This window comes from Ascaphus truei, chromosome 2 (assembly GCF_040206685.1).
Source record: "Ascaphus truei isolate aAscTru1 chromosome 2, aAscTru1.hap1, whole genome shotgun sequence".
In the NCBI taxonomy this organism is placed as follows: domain Eukaryota; kingdom Metazoa; phylum Chordata; class Amphibia; order Anura; family Ascaphidae; genus Ascaphus; species Ascaphus truei.
Window position 1 is genome coordinate 389,589,826 of NC_134484.1, and position 26,626 is coordinate 389,616,451.

At 37.3% G+C, this 26,626-nt stretch overlaps 1 protein-coding gene across 3 annotated transcripts in view; it reads left to right on the forward strand.

The window, feature by feature from the left end:
- Positions 1-22,307, forward strand: part of ETV1 (ETS variant transcription factor 1) — a 64,577-nt gene extending 42,270 nt beyond the window's left edge. For all 3 annotated transcript variants that reach the window (XM_075587225.1, XM_075587226.1, XM_075587227.1), the window contains exons 9-13: positions 8,698-8,766; positions 9,141-9,209; positions 15,832-16,001; positions 18,024-18,125; positions 19,200-22,307. In XM_075587225.1, coding sequence (XP_075443340.1) covers positions 8,698-8,766; positions 9,141-9,209; positions 15,832-16,001; positions 18,024-18,125; positions 19,200-19,421 — 632 coding nt within the window. In that variant the 3' untranslated portion in view covers positions 19,422-22,307. The remainder of the gene's footprint in view (positions 1-8,697; positions 8,767-9,140; positions 9,210-15,831; positions 16,002-18,023; positions 18,126-19,199) is intronic.
- The last annotated feature ends 4,319 nt before the right edge of the window (positions 22,308-26,626 follow it).

Below are 26,626 nucleotides of genomic sequence, written 5' to 3' on the forward strand. Positions count from 1 at the left end.
TCACTACTACATACAATTTTCTAGCACGTATGATATGGATAAATATCAGAATTCGTTTTCAGACAGCAGTGATAGCCTGTAGATTTAGTAGTCATAAGTAGAGATGTGCGAGAGTACCAACTATACAGTATTCACAAAATATTTTGTGATATGTTTTTTGAAAGTGTATAGTTACGGGGCTACAAATCTGCAAAATCTTGAATACTGTAGGAATTGGCAAACATTTCCAAGACTTAGAAACTGAGACCTTGAAATAGAACTAGGAGAGGAGAGCAAAATGCGCATGATGTGTGAGCTGTGGTGAAAATGGGGCACATCCCTAGTCATATATTCATCCCATAAAAATGAATGCATTCAAAAGATCTTTTGTAGATATGTTTCATATTTAGTATCGGAAAAATAGCTCCATACCAACAGCAGTAAAAGAGAATTTCCTTTTATTAAAAAACATTTCCTTATGCAATATATATTTACCTTCCCTGTCACATAAGAGGATACAATTAATAAGAATAATGCAAAGAGGATGCAATTTAAAAGAATAATAAAAAATCCAAGTTGTTTATTTTGGAGTGAATAATGGGTGATTTTAATTTTGGATCGGCCTTTCAACCAAAATTCATGCAATTTTAATGTGTGGGAATTGGAGAATGATTTTCTTGGCCACAACATCACTACATTTAAGATGATGCTATAATAACGTCCCAAAAAATGTAGCCAACAACTGTGGTTTGTAAGGTTTTGTTTTCGGTTTTCTTGCCATCTGTTCTCCAAAACAATAATTTGTTATCCATAACCCAGAGTAACAATGTATATGTAAGTTCTATTTAAATATCATTGTCCATGCACACAACATTTTAGCAGACAAGGAATTATGTTTCAGAATGGGCAGAAGTGAATAAAAGAAAAAATTGAGAGAAAGGCATCCCTCCTCTGAAGAGCTTGCAATTCTAAGGCTGCGTCCATAGAGGGGGGAGCCGCGCTGCCGTGCGCGATGGGGAGGCAGGATACTGACGTCACTGGGCCAATAGCCCACGGAGCGCCGACGTTACGGCGCCGTGACGTTGACGCTGCTTCGCTCTGATTGGAGGTTTTCAGCCGACAGCACACTCAGAAACAGGTTCTGCGGTCAGCTGAAAATCCCTGCGCCTCAGCATGCCTACGGATGCTCGCGAAAGCCCCCTCTCAAGACATCCTCATTGAGGATGACGTGGCTCATCGCGGAGCGTCCGCACGGCTCAGCGCTGACTGTCCTTCTATGGACTCAGCCTAAGTGGCCTTTGGAGAGACCACAGAAACAGTAGGGAATTAATGTGAATGCATAAATTAACCATCAGAGGGTCCTTCAACTTCCACTGGATGGAAAACACCCAGATAGTGAAGAGTAAAAGAAAATTAGTTGGCAAAAAAGACAACGACTGGGCACTAAGAAATCAAAGAGGAGTTCAAAGAGTATTGTATCGTAGACTAGAGAATAAGAGGGTGGCCCGTAGTATCAAAAGCAGTAGAGTGGTCAACTAGAATATTGAAAGTAATAACCTTAAGGTTTGCTTATCTGGAGGTTGTAGGCTGCCTTTGTAAAGGCAGTTTTAGTGGAGTGAATAGTAAATCAGTTTTTAGAGTCTGAGAAGTATGCAAGTAAAAAAAAATGAAGCATACCTAAAAAAAAAAAAACAAGGATTTCAAGAAGTTTTGAAGAAAATAGACTGAAAAGAAACATTTCAATAATTCCCAATAAAAGCCTGTCAATTAATATGTTCTTGAGAAGAGATGTGACTATTGCATGTTTGAAGGGTGCAGGGAATGTGCCACGGCAGAGGGAGGAGTATATAGATTAATTCAAGTGGTTTGATGAGCAGGACTGGAAAGGGGTTATGTGGGTTAGAAGGAAAGGAAATGCGACACTTCTTTCTCAGATACTGGTGAGAACAAGTTAAGTACTGTATGGAGTTTGTAAGCATTTGGAGGCAAGGTGAAGAGGAGGAAGGTGAAGAGTGCAGCGTATTGCTGATAGAATCCACCTTGGCTTGAAGAATGCAAAAGACCAGATAAAGAAATCTGAAGGAAAACTGGTCGCAATAAAATTCTGATTTATAATAATAAATCTCCTATGCTTGATGGAGGCCAAATCCAATGATTAGGGAGATGCAAGCTTTTCTTAAAAATCCCAAACTCTGTACATCAGTGATTCTCAAGACCCCCAGCAGGTTAGGTTTTCAGGATATTCCTGCTTCAGCACAGGTGGATTAATCAGTGGCTCAGTCTTAGGCTGAGCCACCTGTGCTGAAGCAGGCTCTTCGTCTGAGCCACGGATTGAGCCACCTGTGCTGAAGCAAAGATATTCCGAAAACCTGACCTGTTGGGGGTTGTTTGAGGACTGGAGTTGTGAAACCCTGCCTGATATACTTGCAGCTGTACTTTAAGCAGTTTAGTGCTCACAAGACCTACCAGTAGGACAACCTACTGCCAGCTGATCACTGACCGGGGAGCTGTTGCTGCTAGACCATAGTGGTCAAAATTGCTTTTGTTCTATTTCCAGCATGTGAGTTGAATGGGCTCACTGCGCTTACTTATCTTTATCATTAAATGGTTTTACACTATTATACATTTTCTTCCTTCCATGTTTGGGAGAGTTCCTGTCTGAGCCAACTTTGATCCAGATATTATATACAACGATTGAAAACCTTTTCCACCACGTGATTGTGCACTCACTAGTTCTGATATTTATATTTGACATTTGTTATACACATCTGCACTATGTATGTTTTTTTTCTATTTTTATGCTTGAGGGGAGTTTGCGCTTTAGAGTGTTTTCTGTGACATCTACTTAAGGTGTTGAGAAACATCTTACTACCAGCTGCATCTCCCTGCATGGTGATACTGTATCTTTACATTTAATTAGATGGGTTGGGTGTGCGCTTATTTCCACTGTTGTACCTCATACATCCGACTGCTGATTTGCTCACAAAGTGGGTGGGTCCCGATTTTAAAGCGAGTATGTACTTATTGATTTAACTTTAGTGGAAAAAAACGTCATCTTATACTCAGGCAAATCAGGGATTTTAGGGTAAAAAACAGTGCCAAGATGATCTCCAGCGATATTTAAGTACCAAGTAATGTGTGGAAATTTTGTATGAGCACATAATACAATTGAGGAATACAAACACTACAAATAGTAGTGTAACTCAGTGTGTCATTCTGACTACAATTAACCAACGTTTGGACCTATTTTGCTATCAGAATCAGCCCAGTTAATTTTGCTAGGGAAGAGAATTTTTTTTTAACAAATGGATACATATCCAGATCAACAGTTACTGTAAGTGCAACTGTCTAGTTATTTGATTTGAGAATTGAGAGTACAGTCTGGATTTACTCCTTATGCATTAACAAAGGTCAGATGAACACAGGGTACATTTTAAATCGGTAATGGAAGTCTGAAGACTGTCTTAAACCAATCACATAAGCTTTTTCTATGACTGATTGATCCCCAAGGGCTGGGCCTTGTAAGAACTGCTTTTACATGAATGGACTTTGTATAGCCTGAAGTTTCATTCATAAAATTGAGTAGGAGAGAAGAAACTGAACAGTTCAATAATAGAGAGCTTAGGGGTTTAGTGTTCCATCAGCTGCTGTGTTTGCCAGATATTTGAAGCAATGATTAATGTTCATTGGCTGTGCCAGTATGTTACATGACACCAGTTTATGGCCTCAGTGTGCTCCTAATGTATAGTGAATGAGAAGACTATATTCTCAGTTCAGATAGATAAACAGGAACCCGTTGGCCTGTATTCCATTCAAATATGTCATTCTGTTCATGCTCTGCTTGTGCAGCTTACAGACTAGGAAACATAGGAGGGGCAAGGAAGAGTGCAATTTAAACAAGTAACAGAAATATACTTGCAGTAAAATATAATAGAGGAAGAAAAATGTTTGTCATTCCCTTTGTATAAAAAAGAAGACAACATTAAAATGATTATTACTATTATTATTAAAGTGATATCAGATTCCTCAGTGCAGCGTGATTGGGGCACAGGGGAGATAAAAATATGAATAAACCTCAATTATCAATGGCACGTAATTGTCACCCCGATAATAAGGCTGCTGCCCTGCTGCGGTCGGCGTCGCGCGCGGCAACGCGGGCCACCAAGGGTGCTGGTCCCCGATGCCTCCTTCCAACAAGGCTGACTGCGTGCTGTGACGCGTCAGCCCGCCGGAGCAGCAAGCGCCTGGTGATTTGCAGTTCTGACGCGTCACGTGGTGCGGCAGTCGGCTAATGAGGAGGGGAGCTGTCGAGCTACGGAAGGGAGGCGGCTACCCTCTCCCTGTGTTTGCTGAGGGGGTGACGGGGCACAGATCCGCTCACTGTCTTCCCCGGCTATGGTTTGTGGTGAGCTGCAGAAACCGAGGGGGGGGAGGGGGTATGTGACATCCGCGGGACCGCACAGCCTGCAGAGGGACATTACCCCCCTGTCATGGCCGCGCCCCTGACCCATCTTGGCCACGCCTCCCGCGTTGAAAAAAGTCAGCTGCAGATCGCGGTGCAGTGACTTGCATGCGCCGCCGGCAAGCAAGGCAGCTGTGCGGACGCGTGCAGCGGGGCCTCAGCCTTATGCTTGTTGTATTAGGGGAGATGACGTCCTGCGCTCCTATAGAGCACAGTACGTGATCATCACTGACGGCGGATGGATTACTCCTCCCCTTCGTTTTGCTATCAGTGATGAAACAGTCATTTGATCGCAAGTGCCAGTGGGGCCGTGGAACTCAGACCCCACTGACCCACTGTCACTCAAAGGGCTTAAGCTCCTATGGCTTCCTATTGGCCCGCATAAGGAGGGGGTTTTAAACATGCAGACATGCCAGCGCTACCTTTCCCGCTAAGTATCTTGGGAGCCTGGGGGTCCCAATAGCTGAAATGAACACAATATTCAGCTCCAAAAACCCACTTCTTCCCATTCATGGGATATATAATAATTAGTCATGTGCAACCCTGGGTCAGAGACTTGTCATACCACTTCTAAAATGTTGCTGTTATATTGTATGTAGTAGGATCCTTTTTTTACCCAAAAGGTATTGCCTTTTGACCCTTCTAATACCACAATGTATCTTAAGGCAGTACTATTTTAGTTTACATTATATTTTGTATCTAAAGTATGTTTGTCTAGTACAGGAGTGGCCAACTCCAGTCCTCAAGGGCTACCTGTAGCTTGTCAGATTTAGGGCCACTCCTGGTCTAGTACATCAGTTTCTGTGCCACAAAAGTAGAGTGTGCTCCAGAAAGGCACTAAGTAAAAAATGCAGTTACAAAAATCTTTCCAAGTAGGCATGAGGCAACATTCAAGCTTAAAAAACCTAGTGCTTTATTTTTTGTAAAAGTAAAAATAGATTTGGGAACAGTGACAATGGAAAAAGTAATTCAGAAAACCAATTTGTTTTACACAACCTCTTTAAATATAGACATAATTATTTTGTATCAGTGTGTAAGACTTTCTTGTAGATCTTTCCCAGTAGGGTAATGTGTTCCGGTATAACTTGTTCCCTCAATTGTCTAATAGGATGTATCTTGACCAGTCCTCCAAAAAGACCACAGTAGCTAAAGTATTTCTCCATGTACTTACATTGACTTTAACATTGGGAAATCGTTTCTTTCTCTACATGCAGTTTCTTCATGTACATGTATTTAGTCTTATAACATACAAGCTGTTGAGTAAGCGGAGAGCAATAAAGCCACTCAAATCATTTTATATCAGATATGGAGGTGGAATGAAGATTGAGTTTCTAGGAATTAGATATACTTTCCTTTAGTTATGTCTTAATCACAGGGAAAGATACAATTAGTCTGCACTGTCTACTAATTGTTTGCTTTGAACTAACCCTGTTTAACCAGTGCAAATTGTTCTGTGTTTTGCATCAACATTTAGTACAGTTTGAAACTGTAAATGCTAAATTTCATTGATGTGACTTCTTATTAGATAAGGTAGAAATGGAAGCAGCAGGCAATTTAATTAGCTGCAATTTTTCTGGGCAAGTCATTAATTTGATGAACTTCAGAGCAATGTTTACGGCTCCTAATTAACCATGTTAGTCATTTGATTGAATAATCACTTTGGAAATGTTTCTGCAATTTGATTAGGGCCTGACCCACTCTGATAGTCATAAATTAACAGTTAGACCTTTTGAGTAACGGATGCGTTGTAGTTTAGAGGGGTTTAGATCTTGTCAATAGTGTCTTCAGTACCATATAGATTTTAACAAGAGAAAGTCTTGTGTAGATTGGTTATTTCTAAATCAGATCAATTATGTTGTCTTTTTGAAATGAAACTTCTTTAGCGGCACCTACCACATCAGCAAAATTCACTGGCAGTGAATGCAGTTGATTGATGCGGAAGTCATGGTGACAGAAGTGACGTCACTGCTGGCAGATGAGGCCGTCAGTGTTGCCAACTGCCAGTAGGAGTCACCAGAGAGGAGAAAGACAGCGAGAGGAGGACCACACACACTCCCGCACCCCCTTGAGCCGCAGACCAAGCTCTCCCGTGCCCCACCCCTGTGAGCCGACGACTTCCGCCCGCCACCCCCCCGTGAGCCGCCACCGAACCCTTCTGCCCGCCTCCCCGAGAGCCGCTGCCCCCCGTGAGCTGCAGCCGATGATGATCAATACACCCCCCCCCCCCCGTGAGCCGCCGCCACCTCCCTCCTTCATCCCGATCCCCTCTCCCTGCTGCACCCACTGATCCCCTCTACTGCACCCACTGACCTCCTCTCCCCCTGTACCTGACTGACTGACTCTCACACTCTCACAAACTGACTGACACAAGGAATTCAGCTACTATAAATATAGAAGTGCAAATAGCTAAAACACACGTTCTAAGTCAAACTTCTTTGTGTTTTTGCACTGAAATTTTGGTTATTAATTAAAAATATCACCATTACAAATACAATTTCTGTGTCAAAACAGTGACAAAAGACAAAGAAGTTTCACTTAAAATGTACGTGATCAGCACACACACAATGTTTTTTAACAGTTGATAGGTTTACACATGACCCACAATAAAAGAATTGTAAAAAAAATACACCTTGATTTTCATAGTGAGTTTTTACATTTTTCAACATTTTCCAGGTCGTAGCATCAATGATAGAGTTGCACTATGAAGCTATATTAGTTCAGCACAGATGCAACGTCTCATTAAAAGATCTCTGGCTTAAAGTACAGTAGCCTAAAAATGTTAGGAAGAAAGAAATAACAACTATTCTGTTCTTGTACATAATAAAATAGTACAGTATTGTATCAGCCACATAAATAAGCAGCATTTTGTCCTAAACATATATTGGTTCCTTCCTGCATCATGATTGTCACGCTATATTAAATGGATCAGCCAGAAATGGCTTGAATTATATTTTAACTTGCAAGGTTTAGACCTTTGTTTCTCAACCTATTCCTTTGTACACCTCACCAAGACAACATTTTAGAAATAATTAATGAATTACCAAGCCCACATGTTTGCATGACTAGCCGGCTATCCCTAAAACATTGTCTGGCTGAGGTGACCTAAGGACAGGAATGAGGAACACACGTTTAGACTATGGATTTATAAATAATATTTTTATATAACTTTAAATTAGGAAGAAAAAAAAACCGTCAGGACTACTAGAGTGTGAGAAGCAATAAAAAATTTGAGTTATTTAGACAAAAGCCATAGCATAAAAAAGGAAGGCAAAATGAATCCTCTAACGCGTTTCACGCCCACAGTGGTACTTTATATAAGCAGTAAATTGGAAATAAAGCAACAAATAAAATCTATTATAGAAATGTATTGGAAGTGTATTTATTTTTCTTTCACTGACAAAATCTATTTGAATTGATGATTCAGTTTTCTCTTAGCATGTTATTCTTTCTATGTATTTGTGTCTAAACTAAACCGAAGGGAGAAGGAGTGGCTCGGCGAGTAAAGACACTGACTCTGCAAACAATAACGCTGTGTTTGAAGCAGGGGAACCTGATTCAATTCCTGGTGTCATCTCCCTATGACTCAGGCACCAAAAACATAGATTGTAAGCTCATCTGAGCAAGGACTGTGTCTGTAAACATCCTATGTGCAGCGTGCTGTGCACTGTACTGTAATTGTGAAGCCTTTTGAGTCCCATTGGGAGAAAAGTACTATATGAAACAAAGTTGTTGTTGTTGCTATTATTATTATTATGTATTTAAAGAGACAAAGGTACCTGTATACAGTTGTAAAGGGATAACGTCATGTTATTTATGTTTCCTCCTGTTGAATGTTACAGCTTTGGTAATAATTTAGATTATTGAATAGAATTTAGGAATTGTAATTAGGTCAGAAAATAGGATATAGAAAAATGAAGCAAATGTGAATCCCGGTTACCTTACAAAAAATATTCGAAGTGCTATTTAAAATAATGTGCGATTGCCAAAGGAGTTGACCTTAAGCAAGGTTGATTATGAAGAAAGTTTGAGTTCAAGTGACTACGTTAGATAAAATCAATGTTCCTCATATCCTGGTTTCATTTTGCAGTGCCATGTGCGTGTGTCTGAAAATGCTAACAATGTGTTGACAGGTTCCCTTTTGCTGCAACTTATGTCCCTTTCTGTTACTCTTCTGTCTTCAACCTGTCTCATTGATAACGTACACGCTTTCAATTCCAGATACTCCTTTAATTAGCATTGTCTTCTTTTCTTCTCAGAAGTGCCTAGCTGCCATTCCATTTATATGAGGCAAGAAGCTTTCCTTGCTCATCCCAATGGAGCAGAAGGTAACTTTAAAAAAAATAAAATAATTAAAGATACTTTTTTATTCATTCACAGTCTCACAACATCTAGCGGTAAAAGTTATTAACTACATTCTTTGAGTACTGAGGAAAAGGCAATTAAATGTTATTTTTGACATTATTTCAAATTCATATTTAATGAGATTTATGTTTTGGTAACTCTGAGCTATGACTAAATAGGCACTTCATTCGTTTTTCAATAGAAGTATCAAGAAATTCTAAGCCAGGAAGGGCACTTAGTGAGTTTTTGCCAAAAAATGCAAATCATCATCATTATTGTCGATCCACTGCTGAATGTGTGTGTGTATAAATATATATACTTATGTAATATTGTTATGTATTTCATGTTTTAATCATAGGTTGCATGTTTGAAAAGGGGCCTCGTCAGTTCTTTGATGACACGTGTGTTGTTCCTGAGAAATTTGATGGTATGTATTTTTGCATGTGTAAGTTTTAGTTGCATAGGCAAAAAAGGATACGTATGGCTGCGGCCATGGTAGATGTGCCTCTATGAGGCTGTCTATAGAGTGCGCCAACGCGCATGGGAGCAGAGGCGCCAGCGCTCGCGATGCAGGAGGGAACAGAAAAATCTGTTTTCATGTGCGGCAGCCGGGTCACGTGTTTTCGGTTCGCCCAATGAGGGTGAACAGCTCCGTGATGTCATGGCCACGCCCCCCGACATGCCTCCCTGTCTCCTCTGCATGCAGGACACAGATCTCTCCTGCTGCAGGCGGCGGGGAAGCCGAGTGAATGCTTGCGCCCTCTCCAGCATTCACCATGGCCGCAGCCTAAGACTCCTAGGAATGTTCTCCTGCCTGATTTTTGCGTGCTCCCTATGTAGGAGTTAATGACAGTTGAAAACAAATGATTTTGTTCATGTTCATCTAACGAAATAATTTTTTTTTCGGACTGTGTATTGTATACTTAATCTGCATATATAGATCACTTCAAGAGTTTTAGCAGTTGCATTTAGGAAATATGGGTGATCTGATAGGGAAAAGCGTTCCTTAGTTCGATTAAGAACGTATTTCATGCTGGTCCTACGTGACATTCTTGTACTTATATAATAATAATAGCATGTTCTTGTATAGCGCGGGTAGTTTTACGTAGCACTTTACAAAGACATTTTGCAGGCACAGGTCCCTGCCCCGTGGAGCTTACAATCTATATGTTTTTTTGGTGCCTGAGGCACAGGGAGATATATATGATCTGTCTCTCCAGAATGTTTTTCCAATGTTTACCCACCTCTATGCAGAGTTGTGTGTTGCTAGAAGAAATCATTGGTGGATTTTTGTTGCGCTCAGAACATTTAGTCTTGTACAAAAGATTTGTGTAAAGCTGAGCCACTAATTAGCTAAGCGGAGCAGAAAAGCATTGGTGATGACTGACGCATGCTGGTTTCTCTAGTTATCCACAGATACATGATTTGCATGATAAATATGCAAACAGCCTAGGCTTTCTGTCCTGGACATGAGCTTCACTACTGTATGTGTGTACAGTATGTATATGTATAGTTTTATATATACAGTGTGTGTGTGTGTATGTATATATATATATATATATATATATATATATAATCTGTTGCAATATGCAAACAGTGTTACTCTAGCTTAATATTGTTCAATAAGCCTATTTAATGGTCTGTAGGGTGACATTTTATGCTGTGGCACTTTGAGAATATTGGCTTTTATTTTTAAATATTGGGGGGGGGAGGGTTGTGGGGTGTTTAAAAGAGCTTCCACTTCCTCAGTAGGAAATCATATTATATGCTTCCAGCAAAACTGTTATCTAAAGGAGAAAATAAAGCAAAGTGCTGATTTTTTAAGCGTGATCTGCAGTAAGAAAATTCCTTATTATTAACCATTGTATAAGGTTAGTCAGCAGCTACATAAATTTGGACAATCAATCTTCTCATATGATTGTGACAGACGTCTAGGGCTGTGGGTCACCTAGAGTGCAAAATGAACAGCTAATTGCCGCAGTTCATCTGGAGAATTAGTCATTGAGATTTGAAAACAGCTTGTTCATCCAGCATACATTGAAATCATTTTGATTAGTTAATCGTTGAGATTTCTGAATAAAATAAAATGTATTTGCTATGTTATATTAGTAAAAAGTATGCAACAATATAAAACAGGTCCTACATCAAAATTCAGACAAACATGGATAGGGGATAGGACAGAGCAAGATTCTCAGGAGTAATTTTCACATGGACAAGTTCTGTGGCTTCATAGAATGAATTAAACTGTTTAAGCTATTTTTGCTTAATATTCTAATATGATGTCCTTAGTACAGGGGTGGGCAACTCCAGTCCTAAAGGGTCACCAACAGGTCAGGTTTTCAGGATATCCCTGCTGCAGCACATGGCTTTATCTGACTGAGCCACTGATTGAGCCACCTGTGGCCCTTGAGGACTGGGGTTGCTCACCCCTGCCTTAGTAGGATGGAAGTTGTAATAATAATGTTCTACTACAATTGAACATGTAATCTCTGGCACTTGGTTACATATATGTACAGATGTACTGTAGCAGGCGTTATTGTGACAGCAAATGCAATAATGTGGTAGCCCCGTCCCCTTACCCCACACACGGCTATTTTAACACACAGTGGTGTCCGCTCCCACTAGAGCGTTGTGTGTGTCCCGCTACAACACGCCAGCGTGAGTGATAATGGCTGCTACATGTATCTGTAAGTTAAAACCCCACAGCAATTTTCTATAGTACTTAGTGTGCTCTTTGCCATTGGGAATTTGCCGTAATTATGAGTTACACCTTAATAATTTTTTTTGCTGTTCTTATTTTATGTGGAAATACAAATATAATTATACTGTTAACAAAATAGTAGCGCGTCGTATAACAGTGTCTTTTGTACTTCGAATTTTAGAGCCAGTTGCTATCTTTTATTCTAATTTTTTTTGAGAAATTCTTGTACTTTTTGTGCATTCATTTTAATAGTTAAGAAAATGGAGACCTATTAGCATGTGTTTTCACAAATTGAATAGACAACATAATGAACAAACATACTGTACTGTTTGTTTAACATGATAGCAATACATGAAATAGAAACATGTGCTTGTATAATTTGTGTTACTTATATATGTTTACAAATGTAAAATAAAAGGTTTCATTTAGGTTCGAATAGTATTTCAGTAGAGGAAACTGTTGACTTCATAGCAATATGTCTGTGCCAACATTTATGTTTGGACTTTGGGTCATTGTTATTTTTCTACATATGTTGTCGTCCCAATTTGCTTTAAATTATAAGACATTTTTACAACACAGCTTCGCATATATATGAATATAGTATGTGTATATATATATATATATATATATATATATATATATATATATATATACAAACACAGAAAAAAGAGAACAGGCGCGCACTCCTAGTATAATGATGTAAAACAATTTTATAGGACTGGACAAAATAAAAGCCAGTTCCAATAACACAGTCCTCCGGAGTCTTTGCAGCCTGGACACAGGAATCACCAATTCCTTGAAGGACATCAACAAACAGAGAAAAAAGAGAACAAGCACAGTCCTAGTGTAATAAAGTAAAACAATTTTATAGGTCTGGACAGAATAAAAAGTGCACACTCACAAACAAAGCTTGAATTCGAGCAGTTATGAGAAAATCTCAAAATCCGACTCAGCAAAGGGATCCTCGTGGCTTCATCTGTTATCTGGTACACCACGCTCACCGCAACCGGATGTGGAACTTGCGTGCCATGTCACCTCCAATTCGGCTCCTCCGGCAACAGGAACTCCTCCACTATGTAGCCCAGCTCCCGTTTAGTACACGTTGGTACTTGCGGCAAAGGTCCTTTGCTAGGTCAGTCACAGTGTCCGCTAAAAAAAGCTTATGCTTAGTGATATGGCACCCTACGCGTTTCGTAAGGACGACTTCATCAGGGGATGACTTCACTACACACAACATACTATTTGTAGGCTCTTAATTATCTGCACTTGATCAATTAATAATGCTATAAGATTGACATGATTGCCTCAATGTTAACCCTCTAAGCATTAAAGAGGATATATAATTATATAAGATGGAGAACAACATAGATCAATAGGTATAATTAATAATACATCAAGTTCAATTAAATTGATGGTTATAATAAAGAATTAATACTGATAATTTAGAAACATAAGTATTGGAAAATCTTTATGAGACTAAACTGGACAGAACAAAATAAATTGAACTGAATATACCAATAATAAAAAATGAAAAGACAATAGGAAAAAAGGCAATTTGAATAGGATTAATAATCTAAAGAATAAAATACACTAATGCATGAATGATTTAGACCAATTAAAGTCTCAAAATGTGGGTCTTTAAATAAGCCCAATTGAAACTAACCTACTGTGTAGGAAACTAAAGGCTAAAGAATAGGGACCAAATAACAAAACTAATACTGTAGTATAATGGGTCAATAATAGAATCCAAATATACATGGCATGTTTCAAACAATTTTTTTTTGTTCTTTTAAAGTTTTGCATTAATGCTCTAACATCATTCATTATTGGACCAGGGGACCATAGTGAGAGTATGACTAGTATGCCAGATCCCATTGCAGCTAATACCCTTCTTGGTCCTATAATATGGAGAACACCTATTCTGGAATAAGAGTTAGGAGGGGATGCACTGTTTAATGCAACTTTGCATCCTGAGATTCATGATTCGTTAGTTGATCTTATCGTACATTCGGATATCATTAATTCCACAAGTGAAAATGTGGTTATTGGCTATCGATATTCTCCATTTGCACCTAAATCCACATATTTCCCATATCAAAAGGGAACTTTATAGAAACATTCTATACAGTGGATCTTGAGTTTTGTCTAAATACTGCCAATACAGTGAACAAAAATGTATCCAAGGAAGAGGAGCGGGCACTGAAAAACATCAGTTACAATTAGGATCTCATTGTCAGGCAGGCAGACAAAGGGGGAGCAATTGTCCTGCAGGATAGATCGGATTATATATCAGAAGTTGATCGTCTCCTGCAGGACACTTCATCATACATTACACTAGATCAAGACCTGGTAATTGAATACCAATTGGAGTTCAAAAATCTCCTTCTAGAAGCACAAACAGCAGGTATCATTACAAAGTCAGAATTTAAATTTTTATATATTAAATATCCCAGGACACTGTTTTTTTCCCACATTCCAAAATTGCATTTTTCCTATTTTATTCCTATTGTCTTTTCATTATTAGTATTGGTATATCCAGTTTAGTTTCTATTGTTCTGTCCAGTTTAGTCTCGTATAGATTTTCCAATATTTATGTTTCTAAATGATCGGTATTAATTCTTTATTATATCCATCAATTTAATTGAACTTGATGTATTATTAATTATATCTATTGATCTATGTTGTTCTCCATATTATATAATTATATATCCTCTTTATAATGTTTAGAAGGGTTAATTATATATCCTCTTTATAATGTTTAGAGGGTTAACACACACATTCCCAGTAAGCTCAAACCCCAATACCCACCACATCATATATAACACAAGACAGGGAACACAATGCTACATCCAATTGACAAAACATATAATATTTTCTTGGATATTTAGTTAAACCCTTTGGCCAAAGCGTCATAAGCCTGCATACCAACGTCAAGGTATGACCAAATTTGCAGATCCTAACACTGAACTGTGAACCTTTCATTTTACCTCTGTGTGAGGTGAAACAATCATAGTAGATCCTGTTCATACATCAAAATGAGAAAACCACCCAAGTTAAAAAGGTGGGGAGGGGTGAGCTCTGGGAGGAGGGGCCACCTACCTGCAAACAACTGTTACCAGTCAGAAATTGATTAACACACACATTCCCAAGGCAATCGGGTCACTCTTATTGCATTATTAATTGATCAAGTGCAGATAATTAGGAGCCTATAAATAGTATGTTGTGTGTAGTGATGTCTTCCCATGATGAAGTCGTCCTTACGAAACGCGTAGGGTGCCATCTGAGCGTGTTAGTGCCATATCACTACGCATAAGCTTTTTTTAGCGGACACTGTGACTGACCTAGCAAAGGACCTTTGCCGCAAGTACCAACGTGTACTAAACGGGAGCTGGGCTACATAGTGGAGGAGTTCCTGTTGCCGGAGGAGCCGAATTGGAGGTGACATGGCACGCAAGTTCCACATCCGGTTGCGGTGAGCGTGGAGTACCAGATAACAGATGAAGCCACGAGGATCCTTTTGCCGAGTCAGAGTTTGAGATTTTCTCATAACTGCTCGAATTCAAGCTTTGTTTGTGAGTGTGCACTTTTTATTCTGTCCAGTCCTATAAAATTGTTTTACTTTATTACACTAGGACTGTGCCTGTTCTCTTTTTTCTGTGTTTTTTGATGTCCTTCAAGGAATTGGTGATTCCTGTGTCCAGGCTGCAAAGACTCCGGAGGACTGTGTTATTGGAACTGGTTTTTACTATTTTTTATTTTATTTTGCATTGCTTGTATTTGATTGTTTATTTTGTTCATTATAGTATTTTAGTATAGCACGTGTTTAATGGCAGAGCATTACTACTATTAGTTAGTTATTATCCATTGTAATACAGGTGAATTAGTCACTTAATGTACATTATCCCAGTGGCCTTTCTTTCACAGGCATAGTTTATTAATATGATTAGTTCAGTTTCTATTTGCATGTTATATACTATTAGGCGCTGTTTCATTCTTTTGTTGATATATATATATATATATATATCCCTTGGCATGCCAGCCTCATTTGAATGTTGGCAAGTACCTTTCCTAGTTTAGCTGGGTATATTGTTTAAGCTTTCATAGTATGGTTAAACCTACCAGCACAAGTGCCACTATGCATCTTCATGAACATCTGATGCCACTTCCCCGCCACTTTGAGGCAGTGAGATAAGGATTTGAAAGAAGGATAATATATATGGTTTTCAAATTGAGAAAACCAGGAGTTCTGTTATCTAGCAGTTTTTGAGGCTGTACCCTTTGCAGCGGAATGGCAGAGAATAGATAGCAATACAAACTATTTAAATGGTGATGTTTCTTTGTTTTGCAGGTGATATTAAACAAGAACCAGGGTTGTACCGTGAGGGACCTACATATCAGAGAAGGGGTTCACTTCAACTCTGGCAGTTCTTGGTAGCACTTCTTGATGACCCTGCAAATTCCCACTTCATTGCTTGGACAGGCAGAGGCATGGAGTTTAAACTCATTGAGCCAGAGGAGGTGTGTATATATTTCTTAATGGTAAAGGTCCAAAACCAGATGAGATAATAATTTCCAGTTCCTTTAAATATGTGTATTATCATAGACATTATCATAGACATGAAGCCATCTTGCCTTTAAATAAATATAGTACTTAAAAGTATTCAAAACCATTACATAAATTACTACTATAATGGGAATTACATTTAAGGTTAGAGATGGGGAAATATCAAGATATGGGGTCAAGTCTCATTGAGTCATTTGACTTGCCTCTCTTCTGCTTTCACATTATCTGACAAATTTGTTGCACATACATTTCAAGGAGCCCATTGCATTGTGTTAGGCTCTCTCCATGTGCAACTCTGGCCAGGAGAATATTCAGTGTAGTCACATGCTCCCTGAGTTGGTGGCAACTTCTGGGCAGCATTATCCAGGCGGCATTCTCTGGGTGACATTGCTCATAATAGAAAGGGTGAAGTTGCCGAAATTCACTTTGCCTATTTTTTTTTTTTTTTTAACTTTTGATCAAACTTTTAAAACAAAAAATTATAGCAAAAGTATCCAATTTGACTGGAGAATCTATTTAACAAAAATAGTAATTAGTAATATTTATATTTTAAAAATCCCCATTTTTGAAATGTTGCTAATTTTACAAACTTTTTTGTAAAATTAGACATGAATGGTGTGTTTTGTCGTGAAAGTTAGAAAATGCAAAACAATCTCTGTTTTCACAGTAAGTTCAATCATTGCCAAAACATGAATCTATCAATTCATCAATCTTATATTCATCATCAATTTCAATGTACATGTTTCATCAGTGGGAGCTGTGAAATGAATATCAAGGTTGGGTGTTGAAGGCATCCTGAAGTAATTGTGGACACACAGGCCCATATTCACTAAAGGGTGCTAAGCTTTAGCATGTCTTAGCTCCACATTCATTAAACTGTGATAGTGTGGGTGGAATATGACATTGCCAAGGGTGTCATAGTGCACTATTGCTCTTTTTGTGAATAAAGACTTTGGAGGGTATTCAGTTCGCCTTGTCAATATATTTGAGAAAGCTTGTGCACCTCTCCAGTTTTTTTTTTCTGGAACTTAATTGATTGTGGACTGAATCCTAATATATATTTTATATATATAGTTTTTATTCATTGTCCTGAAAGTATCATCGACATTGACACCCAGATTTTTAAGAGCAAGTGGCATTACAAAGGACAAAATTGAACTGGAAATATATATATGTATACATATATATATTATTATATATACACACACACACATATACCTGTGCAAAGAAAGTGGCTGAGGATGTACAAAATCTCCTTGCCATAAGAAAGTATTTCCTGTAACTTTCTTGTTGCATAAATAAAACAAAATAATGCTGAAATATTCTGCAGGCAACATGCATATACAGCCCTATGTATAAATCCAATGTTTCCATGGAAAAGCATAATAATTGCCATTATCTCAACAAATCTCAGACCGGAACATGAAAACATAGCACAATTGAAATCTGAATTTAAAATAGTGTTCTTTTTATTATGCAACAAACGACAGAGAAGCCGAATGCTACTGTACATCCAATATGACAAAAATACACAGTAAAATACTTATATATTCTCTTGAAAAAGGGTAATTTAGTTTAACCCTTACAATGCTTTGGCCAAAGGGTTAAACTAAATTACCCTTTTTCAAGAGAATTATAAGTATTTTACTGTGTATTTTTGTCATATTGGATGTAGCATTGGGCTTCTCTGTCGTTTGTTAAATACATATGCCACGCTCAATAGCTCTCCTTTTTGACACTTATATATATATATATATATATATATATATATATATATATATATATATATAGTGGGGGCTCAGGCGTTCCCAAAAAGAGCTTGCTTGGGTTTTATGTGTTTTGTTAATTCTTTTTATTATGTCAATAAATTATGTAAAATATAACACTTATATCTTAAAAAATATCATTGACTATTTCTAGGTATTTCTAAATAAATGCGTGAATCCTTTTTTTTTTTTTAATTCTCTTTGTGACAGGTGGCACGTCGTTGGGGGATTCAGAAAAACAGACCGGCCATGAACTATGATAAACTTAGCCGTTCTCTGCGCTATTACTATGAGAAGGGAATCATGCAAAAGGTGGGACATGATGGCTGCAGTCAAACTTTCTTCTAACTAAGGAGCTCTTTCTATATCAGCCCAAGCAGACATATCAGGCTGTTTTTGGCTGAAATTCCCTCTTGAAGTCACTCGGGAATTTAGTCCGAAAATGACCCGATCAGCCACTGTGGTGAATATAGATTGAGCCCCATACGAGTAAATTCAATGTGCGGAGTATATCATATTTACCCCTTTGAGTTAGTTGAATTTTCTTTCTGCCTGTATCACTAATCATGAAAGACTGCTGACCTGTACTTTTACTGTAAATGCCAATGTAACATACTGTACAAAATCGTCTAACTTCATAATATAAACATTGATTTCTGGCCATTGAGAGCTCAGCATAAAGGACACTAAAAATGTTTGCATTTGTGAGAAAATGTTTTACAACCTAATTAGGGTTTCAAACTCAAAGAAAATGTTAGGATAATGAAAAAACCTATGAAAGAATCTTGCAGCTAATATTTTACTTTAAAGCTGTTTTTTTCTTATTGTGTGTCACCATGGCATTATATTTGTGAGTTCCTAGAATGTTTTTCCATAAGCATAATTGGCATTAGATTCATTTTACTGTTAGCATTATTTAATATAATGATTTCTAACTGCTACCAGGTGGTTCATAACATATCCATGTTCCAAAAATGTTTTTCCTAATTCTAAACAGTCCATAGTTTATATGACAAACATTTAGACTTTATATAGATTACAGGCCTCTTAAAAATCATAGCAGAATCCCATATAACTTAAAATAAAAAATCACTATATAGTGTTCCTGATTTACAGGTAATTTTTAGGCTAGGTGTGTTTCGTTACTGACTTAAAATAATAATATAAAATAATATTCAAATTCAGTGGTTCATGGCCCTCCTTGCAACTCAATCCTTGAAGTTGCTTTTACACAATTTGACAGGATGACAAATAGCAATAATGGGGAATAATAGCACAAAGTTATTGCAGGTAAGATCTAAATGACAGCCCTAAAACTAGAAGTGGCCTGTTTTTAATTATTTTAATTTCTAATGAAACTTGTTTGGCTTTTTTTTAATTTGCTAGGTTGCTGGAGAGAGATACGTCTACAAATTTGTTTGTGACCCAGAAGCTCTTTTCTCCATGGCCTTCCCAGACAATCAACGGCCATTACTGAAGACCGACATGGAACGTCACATTAATGAAGAGGACACAGTACCACTGTCCCATTTTGATGAGAATATGACCTACATACAGGATGGTGGTTACTGTAATACTCATCCATATAATGAAGGATATGTGTACTAATGACTGAGGAAATGAGCAAGATCATTCTGCTTTTCTTCTTTGGCAAGACCTTAGGAAAGCAAAATACACTTCAGTTTGTTGTTTTTGAATAGTACACGAATGGGCTTTTCCTGTTGCATATCTCCTATGGTCTGCCATGGACAGCGCACTTTATTTGAGGGAACGGGAGTGAAAATGTAAGCATTAACGTGTGTAACAGAATGAAAAAGATGGATATACTATTCACTTAAGCTTGGGAAGGGAACTTAAGTTTTAAGTACTTAATTACTACGTCATGTCTGTCTTTTTATAAGAGCTTAACATATTGTACATTTTCTCTGGAAATTCACGGTACAGTTAATTTTTATTGTATAAATAGCTGCTTGGGAAAAAAAAAATATTTCCATACATATTAGTCATTCCCAATACTTTTTTTTTTGTTGCAGTTATACAATACACATTTTAGATTGTAAGCATTATCGTCTCACATCTTCATATTTTTGTTACTTATATATTTATTTATACTTTTTTTCTTTTAATTGTCCACGTACAGTAGTTTACACGGTTTCATGACATTGAAAGTTTTATCTCGCAGTGTAACTGCGGAGAGAACAGTCACGGCTTAGTCAGGCTGGTGAAACCCTGCATTTGTTGCCACCTTGCTGTCTAAAGAAGAGCGTGATGAACAATGCAAGCCTTTCAAAGCCTTTCAGGGTGAAATGAAGGCCTGCCTTGTCAGCATTAATGAGGGGGAGATAAAAATCATGAGGGGAGAGAAACAAAAAAGATATTTCCTTTCATTTCCCATAGTACATAAATAAGTTATTTAATCAATAGGAATTAACTGTACTCAGTCACATATCTTATTATGCTGTTGTAGATGCAGCAAGCACTCCTTGGAAAAAATATCCAATACACTAAATAGGTACTTTAGTAATTTTTAGACACGGTACCCATTAATATGCATTTAAGCCTTTTACTGCTGTGTTATGTTGATAACATATATAAATACTAGATAATGCTTCTGCTGCTGTCTTTTTCTGTACTATTCTATTTGATGCAAAGTTTACTACAGTCATTATAAGCATTGCTGTAACTACAGGTAGCATTTCAGGACAAAATAGATGACTTTAATCATTTATTGCTTAGAAAATAGCTTACGCCATTGCTACGCTGCAATCCGCTTCTACTCTCACCAACACACGAATAGTAAGCTTCTGCTTGCCGAGGGAAGTTCAGCAGAATCTTTTGTAACTTTTTGTGGAATGGAGACTTTACTTATTTGCGAACTGTCAAAAGAATACAATGAAGTCGCTGTATGACCTGGTAGTGCTGGCACTGATGTTATCAATCAACTTGTTTTGGACACTAAATGTAAATGTGAGCAGACCTGTTTGGAAGAAAATTTCAAGTTTAAGTTTCCGGGGTTTTTTTTTTTTTTTTTTTGGTGGGAGGCATGTACAGGTAAAAAAAAAAAAGATGTATTGATAACTTATGGGCACCTTTTACCATTTTTGTTTTGTATTCGGGACATGATAAAAGTTGAAGTGGAGATAGAAATATTGATAGCATGTACAGGATGTCTTTTCTTCATTGACATCTTAAAAGAAAGAATAAGACTACATGTACAAAGGGAAATTCTAATAGGAGGAATAAACCTACAGTACAGGGATTTTAGCCAGCAGGTTGACGAGCAAACATAGTTCAGGATTAGAGCAACAATTATTATACACTTGGTCATTTAATAAAAAAGATAATATGGTATACATTGTTTTCATGTATTTCTATACAATTTGTAATATGTAATAATTGCAAGAACTAAGCACCCTGAAGGACAATTTGTTTCATGGATAGATGTAACTTTGTGTCACATTTTCTCTGCCAAAGTTTATTAGGTGTCAAGGAATGATGGAGATGCAAAACTGATTAACATTTTAAAATGTCAATGTTTCACCACTTTTAGGTATAATTGTAAAAGATGGGCCAATTATTAAATTCTCCCAATTTAATCTATTTTTTTTTAAATTCTTTATCAGTAAATACATTGAGGCAATTTTTGTGAATAACCAGCCTCACTCCAATTTCCATTTTAAATGTGTCCATTTGGCATGATTGGTCTCACCTTCCTGAGGCCTGCAAATTTAAGTAGAGAGGCCACTTCCTTTTCCTCTGTCCCCCTCCCCTGCAAATCCTTAAATTCACATGCCACAAGTAGGTGAGATGTGTGGCAGTGATCTTGCATGTGGAATTTAATCTCGCACCCTACATAATAGCATCTATATACCTAGCCAGAACCAACTTGCATCTTAAATGCCTTTTTTGCACAGTTCAGACATGAAAGAACTGTTTAATAAACACAGCGATATGGATTTCTGTGCAACTTTGCTTATTTGTTCACTGAAATGCCATTATTGCAGATTAATGAATAAGCCCCCTTAGCTCCTGATACTGTAACTAGCCAACAGCATTTATTAACCCTTTTGTTGACACAGGACTGCAATGTATTTATTACGTTACATGTGCTGCGAGACCCTCTGGCACCCAATGAGTTGTACAATTCTCTTAATGGCAGGATAAAGAGTGTTTTAGAAATTATGATACAAGCACAATTTGATCTCTTACCATTCTGTTTTTATTCCTATGTCCCAGTCCTTAACTAAACAAGTGAAAATCGTTGCTTGGTGCCTAAGAAAATTACACGCTTTTCTGTATAAACTGTAGTTGCTAAACATAATCCCAATGAGGATCTCACATAGCAAACAACTGAAGCATTTTACTGAACTGATTGATCCCATTGAGCAAAAGTAAAACCTGAAGGCTTATTTAAAGTTATAAATATTTTTTGTTGGTTTTGTTTTATCTTTTTTTCAGATAGATTAATAAAGTTGGCAGCTGATTTCTGAAAGACTTGAAATGTATTCTTGTAATTTGTGGTTAAAAAAAAAAAAGTGGTTAATTTGCCATTTAAGGGAAAAATTACCAATATTATTGGTCTCTAAGATGTAGCATTTTAATTATAACCAAAATCCTGCAGTTTGGTGAGATTTGAAAATGTCTGAAAGAGACATTTAATAGACTGAAATTAAATAAATAATACAATTACACTTGTATATGCATCTCACTTGAATTTTCAAAGATTATTAGAGAAAAACTTTTATCAAACAATTAGCAATTAAAATATTTTGTCTAGCAGGGATGGGTTCGTCAATAGTATTTTATTTTGACTGACATAATACAGTATATTTTACAATCTACAAGCTGTTGGTCAACACTTGGCTGTGTGCCTCCATCTTGTAATATGCTTCCAGATAACAAGACATGTATTTTATTGAAATTATAAAGTGTAAATTAGACATAGCACAAAACAAAGGCCGAAACTTACAGATCCGACAACACTACAATACGAATGAGTATTATTGAGTCTCTTTGTATCTGATTTATATTATTACATTAAACTAGATATGCAGAGTTATCTGGATAACAAATTACACTATCCTTAAGCGGTATCCTATACTCAAATCCTTCAGAAGACAAGTTTACCAGCATCAAATATCCAGATTGACTTTGGACATAGTTTATTCAGTTATAACCATCAAATATTGCAGTATCACAACATGTAACAGATTAGCGATGTGTAAACTAAGTATCATGTGAATCACAACCTATGACAGGTTATAACTTTACCTTGCAACTGCTTCTTGGCAAGATAACAGCTTTGCAGTTTTGTTCTGCATTTAATCTGTTTCAATTATTTTATTAAGGTTGTATTTTAGTATTGAGTAATGTTAGACCATTTGTAAGACACCTACAGTTAGATTTGATGTACATTGTGCATGCATGACTACAATACATTTGCTTTACAGAAATCATTTTGTATATATCCCTCTCGCATTCAAAGTTTTTAGGCTATAAGGCTATAAGTGCAATATAATGCACACATGTATTGATTGGTTAATATCTTAAACCTTAGTATTCCTATTGCTCATATCATTGCTCTAATTAGCTTTTAAATGTTATGTCATTGTGCCTATAGAGATAAAATGGCACATGGTGTCTTTGATTACTTTACACGGGTACAGTCAAAGTCCTGAGTGACTGAAATACGTAATTATTGTGTTCAAAGCTAATCGGATATGGGGAGACAGCTGATGATCTGTCCAAAAGATAAATATTTTGCATTAAAAAACTCAAAACCTAACCCCCAAAATCTAGATTTAAGTTTTGGATTTATTTTTAAAAAATGTGATTATACAATTATTACACCTATTTTTCAAATACATTTTATAGTGTCACCTAGCATTTGAGTAGTCCCTGTATTTTTTTAAATGTAAATGTACATTTTAATTCTCATAGTGGTATTATATTTTAGAGACCATTCTCTTATTTGCTCTTAGTATATTTTGAGCTTATAGCTTAGTCGCTATGCTATTTATTTGCACCTCCCTACGAGAGATGGGGGGACATGTCTGAATCTGGTCCTTGGATTTTCCTGAGCTGTCCCTTCCAACTCAATCTGTAGAATTGCTTACATTTTAAGGCCACCCAGATTCCTCAAAATCTGCTGTGAGGTCTCAGCTGCCCAGAGGAGGACGAGGATGAATTCACATAAGTAGCATCTTCAGTGTTATATATATCCCTTCCCTTCAGTGTTATATATATCCCTTCAAACATCCTCCAAATAAATTAGGGAGAGACACTTGTGCGCAAAATGGCGCACACCTGAGGTACCATGGGAGGTATGCTAATAGCTATGCAAAGTATATTTAAATGAGCAACACTTCCTAAAATGATCCCCATAACAATTATATTGAATTGACAAGACTAAGACACATGTAACTGGAATGGTGTACTCATGACAGACACAACAAGACTAGTGTGTAGTGCTTTTCTGAGCAGCAGTTCTAGCAGATAAACCAGTTGCTGGGTAGCACCACTGTCTATTAACATATCTCCAAGGGATATCAATTTTGCTGAGATTTGATAAGGAGTGTTACCTTGAAAGGACTTCAAGCACAAAGTAATCATATTTAATGAGGGCTATGAGTGAATGAGGCCAGTTGAGATATACACAAACAGGTTCTCTGACACACAAGTAAAGACAAGGTGAGGCACAGCAAATAAAGCCAATGCAGTGAGAAAGTAATATAACAAAGTGAATTGGAGACTTGAGTTATTCTAATAGTTTAAAGGATAATGACAGTGGGGAATATTTACTAAGCAGTGTTCTGCCATAAGTACATTACAGCCGACTAAAATAAATGGACTGTAAGGTGTCTTCTTGTGCCAGAAGGCATCTCATGGCAGAAAACTGCTTATTATATATGGTTCTCTATCTAAAAAGAGGGTAACATGCTTTGTACAGATATGAGCACACAATGAGAAGTAGAACTAAGTACACTATGCCAGTGGTGCTAGCCATCTGTTGGTTTAGCTCACAGTGCTAGAGCTACTGTTCAGAATAACAGAGCTTGTGTGAGTTACATAGTAGATGAGGTTGAAAAAAGACATCCATCCAAGTTCAGCCTAAGCTAAATTTAGATGACAGATACTTATCCTATATTTGTATTTACAGTATATTGATACAGATGAAGGCAAACAAAAAAAAACTGAAATATCATCTAATGATATCTCCTAAGGGTAAAAATTAATTCCTTCGTGACTCCAAATATTTGCAATTAGATTAATCCCTGGATCAACATCCTTTCCATGTTTACTTATTTGGTATATCCCTGTATACCTTTCCTTTCTAAAATGGCGTCCAACCTTTTTAGTGAAGATATCTATTGTATCCGCCATGACAGTCTCCATGTGTAATGAATTCCACATTTTAACTGCCCTTACTGTAAGGAACTCTTTCCTTTATTGCTAGGGAAATCTCCTTTCCTTCAACCATAAAGTACAACCCTGTGTTGTTTGTATTACCCTTAGGATGAATATTTCTTTTGAAAGCTAATTATAGTGTCCCCGAATAAATTTGTATATAGTTATAATTTCCCCTCTTACACCCCTCTTTTCTAATGTTAAAACATCTAATTTAAATAACCTCTCCTTATAAATCAGATTATCCATCCCCTTTATTGATTTGGTGGCTCTTCTCTGTACTTTGTCTAGTTCCATAATGTTTTTTTTTATTGAGTGGTGACCAAAACTGTCATCCATATTCAAGGTGTGGTCTTACTAATGCTTTATAGAGGGGCATAATTATGTTTACTTCTTTCCATCCATTCCCCGTTTAATGCAAGATAAGATCTAGTTTGCCTTTGCTAAGCCTGCTGTCTTCAAGCACTCCTAAATCCTTCTCCATCAAGGATTCTCCTAATTTATCCCCATTTCATTTGTTAATTGCCTGTTGACCGGAAATGAGATCCAATGAGGGAATAGTATCAGCGGTGCACAGCGCGATGCAAAAATAGTTAAGGCTGGGTTGTGAATGTTTAAAAAATGATTTATTTGGCCATAGCGAAGTAGTAAAAGAGGGAATAACCCCACACACAAGTTCTGATGCGTTTGGTTTTCAGTCCTTGGCAGGGAGCACGCTGATCCGGACAACACGTGAAGGCTGCAAGTAGCTTATCTGAGAACTTTATGTTTATTTACCCCAAGAGGACTGGCTATTTCTGTGGCATTTAGTAGGTAGGGGCCCAGAGCCTGTCTCACGACATCCAACAGACATCCCGGGTCCCCTTATACCATTTCCACTATGCCATTACTCAATCCATAGTGGTCCAAGTAGCTGTACTTGACATCATACATACAAACAGCCCCACGGTACACGGAATCGTCAAGGTGCATTACACATAATGAAGTGTGACTGATACATCCATGAACTCTGCAGCACTTGTCAACTAGGACTTTTTGTTTCCCAATTTTTCTTATTTGCCTTTTTATTCTTGTTTCCCAAATGCATAACCTTACATGTATGTGTATTAAACCTCATCTGCCATTTACCTGCGTAAGTTTCCAGTCTATCAAAGTCCTTCTGGAGAGAAATTACATCATGTTATGATTGTACTACCTTACAAAATTTAGTGTCATCAGCAAACATGGAGGCTTTGCTCTCTATGCCAACCTAAAGGTCATTAATAAACAAGTTAAAAAGAGGGGTCCCAGTACCGATCCTTTAGGTACTTCACGCACAACTTTAACCCAACCTGAAAAAGGTACATTTATGGCAACTCTCTGTTGTCTATCCTTCAACCAGTTTTCAGTCCAGGTGCAGAATATTT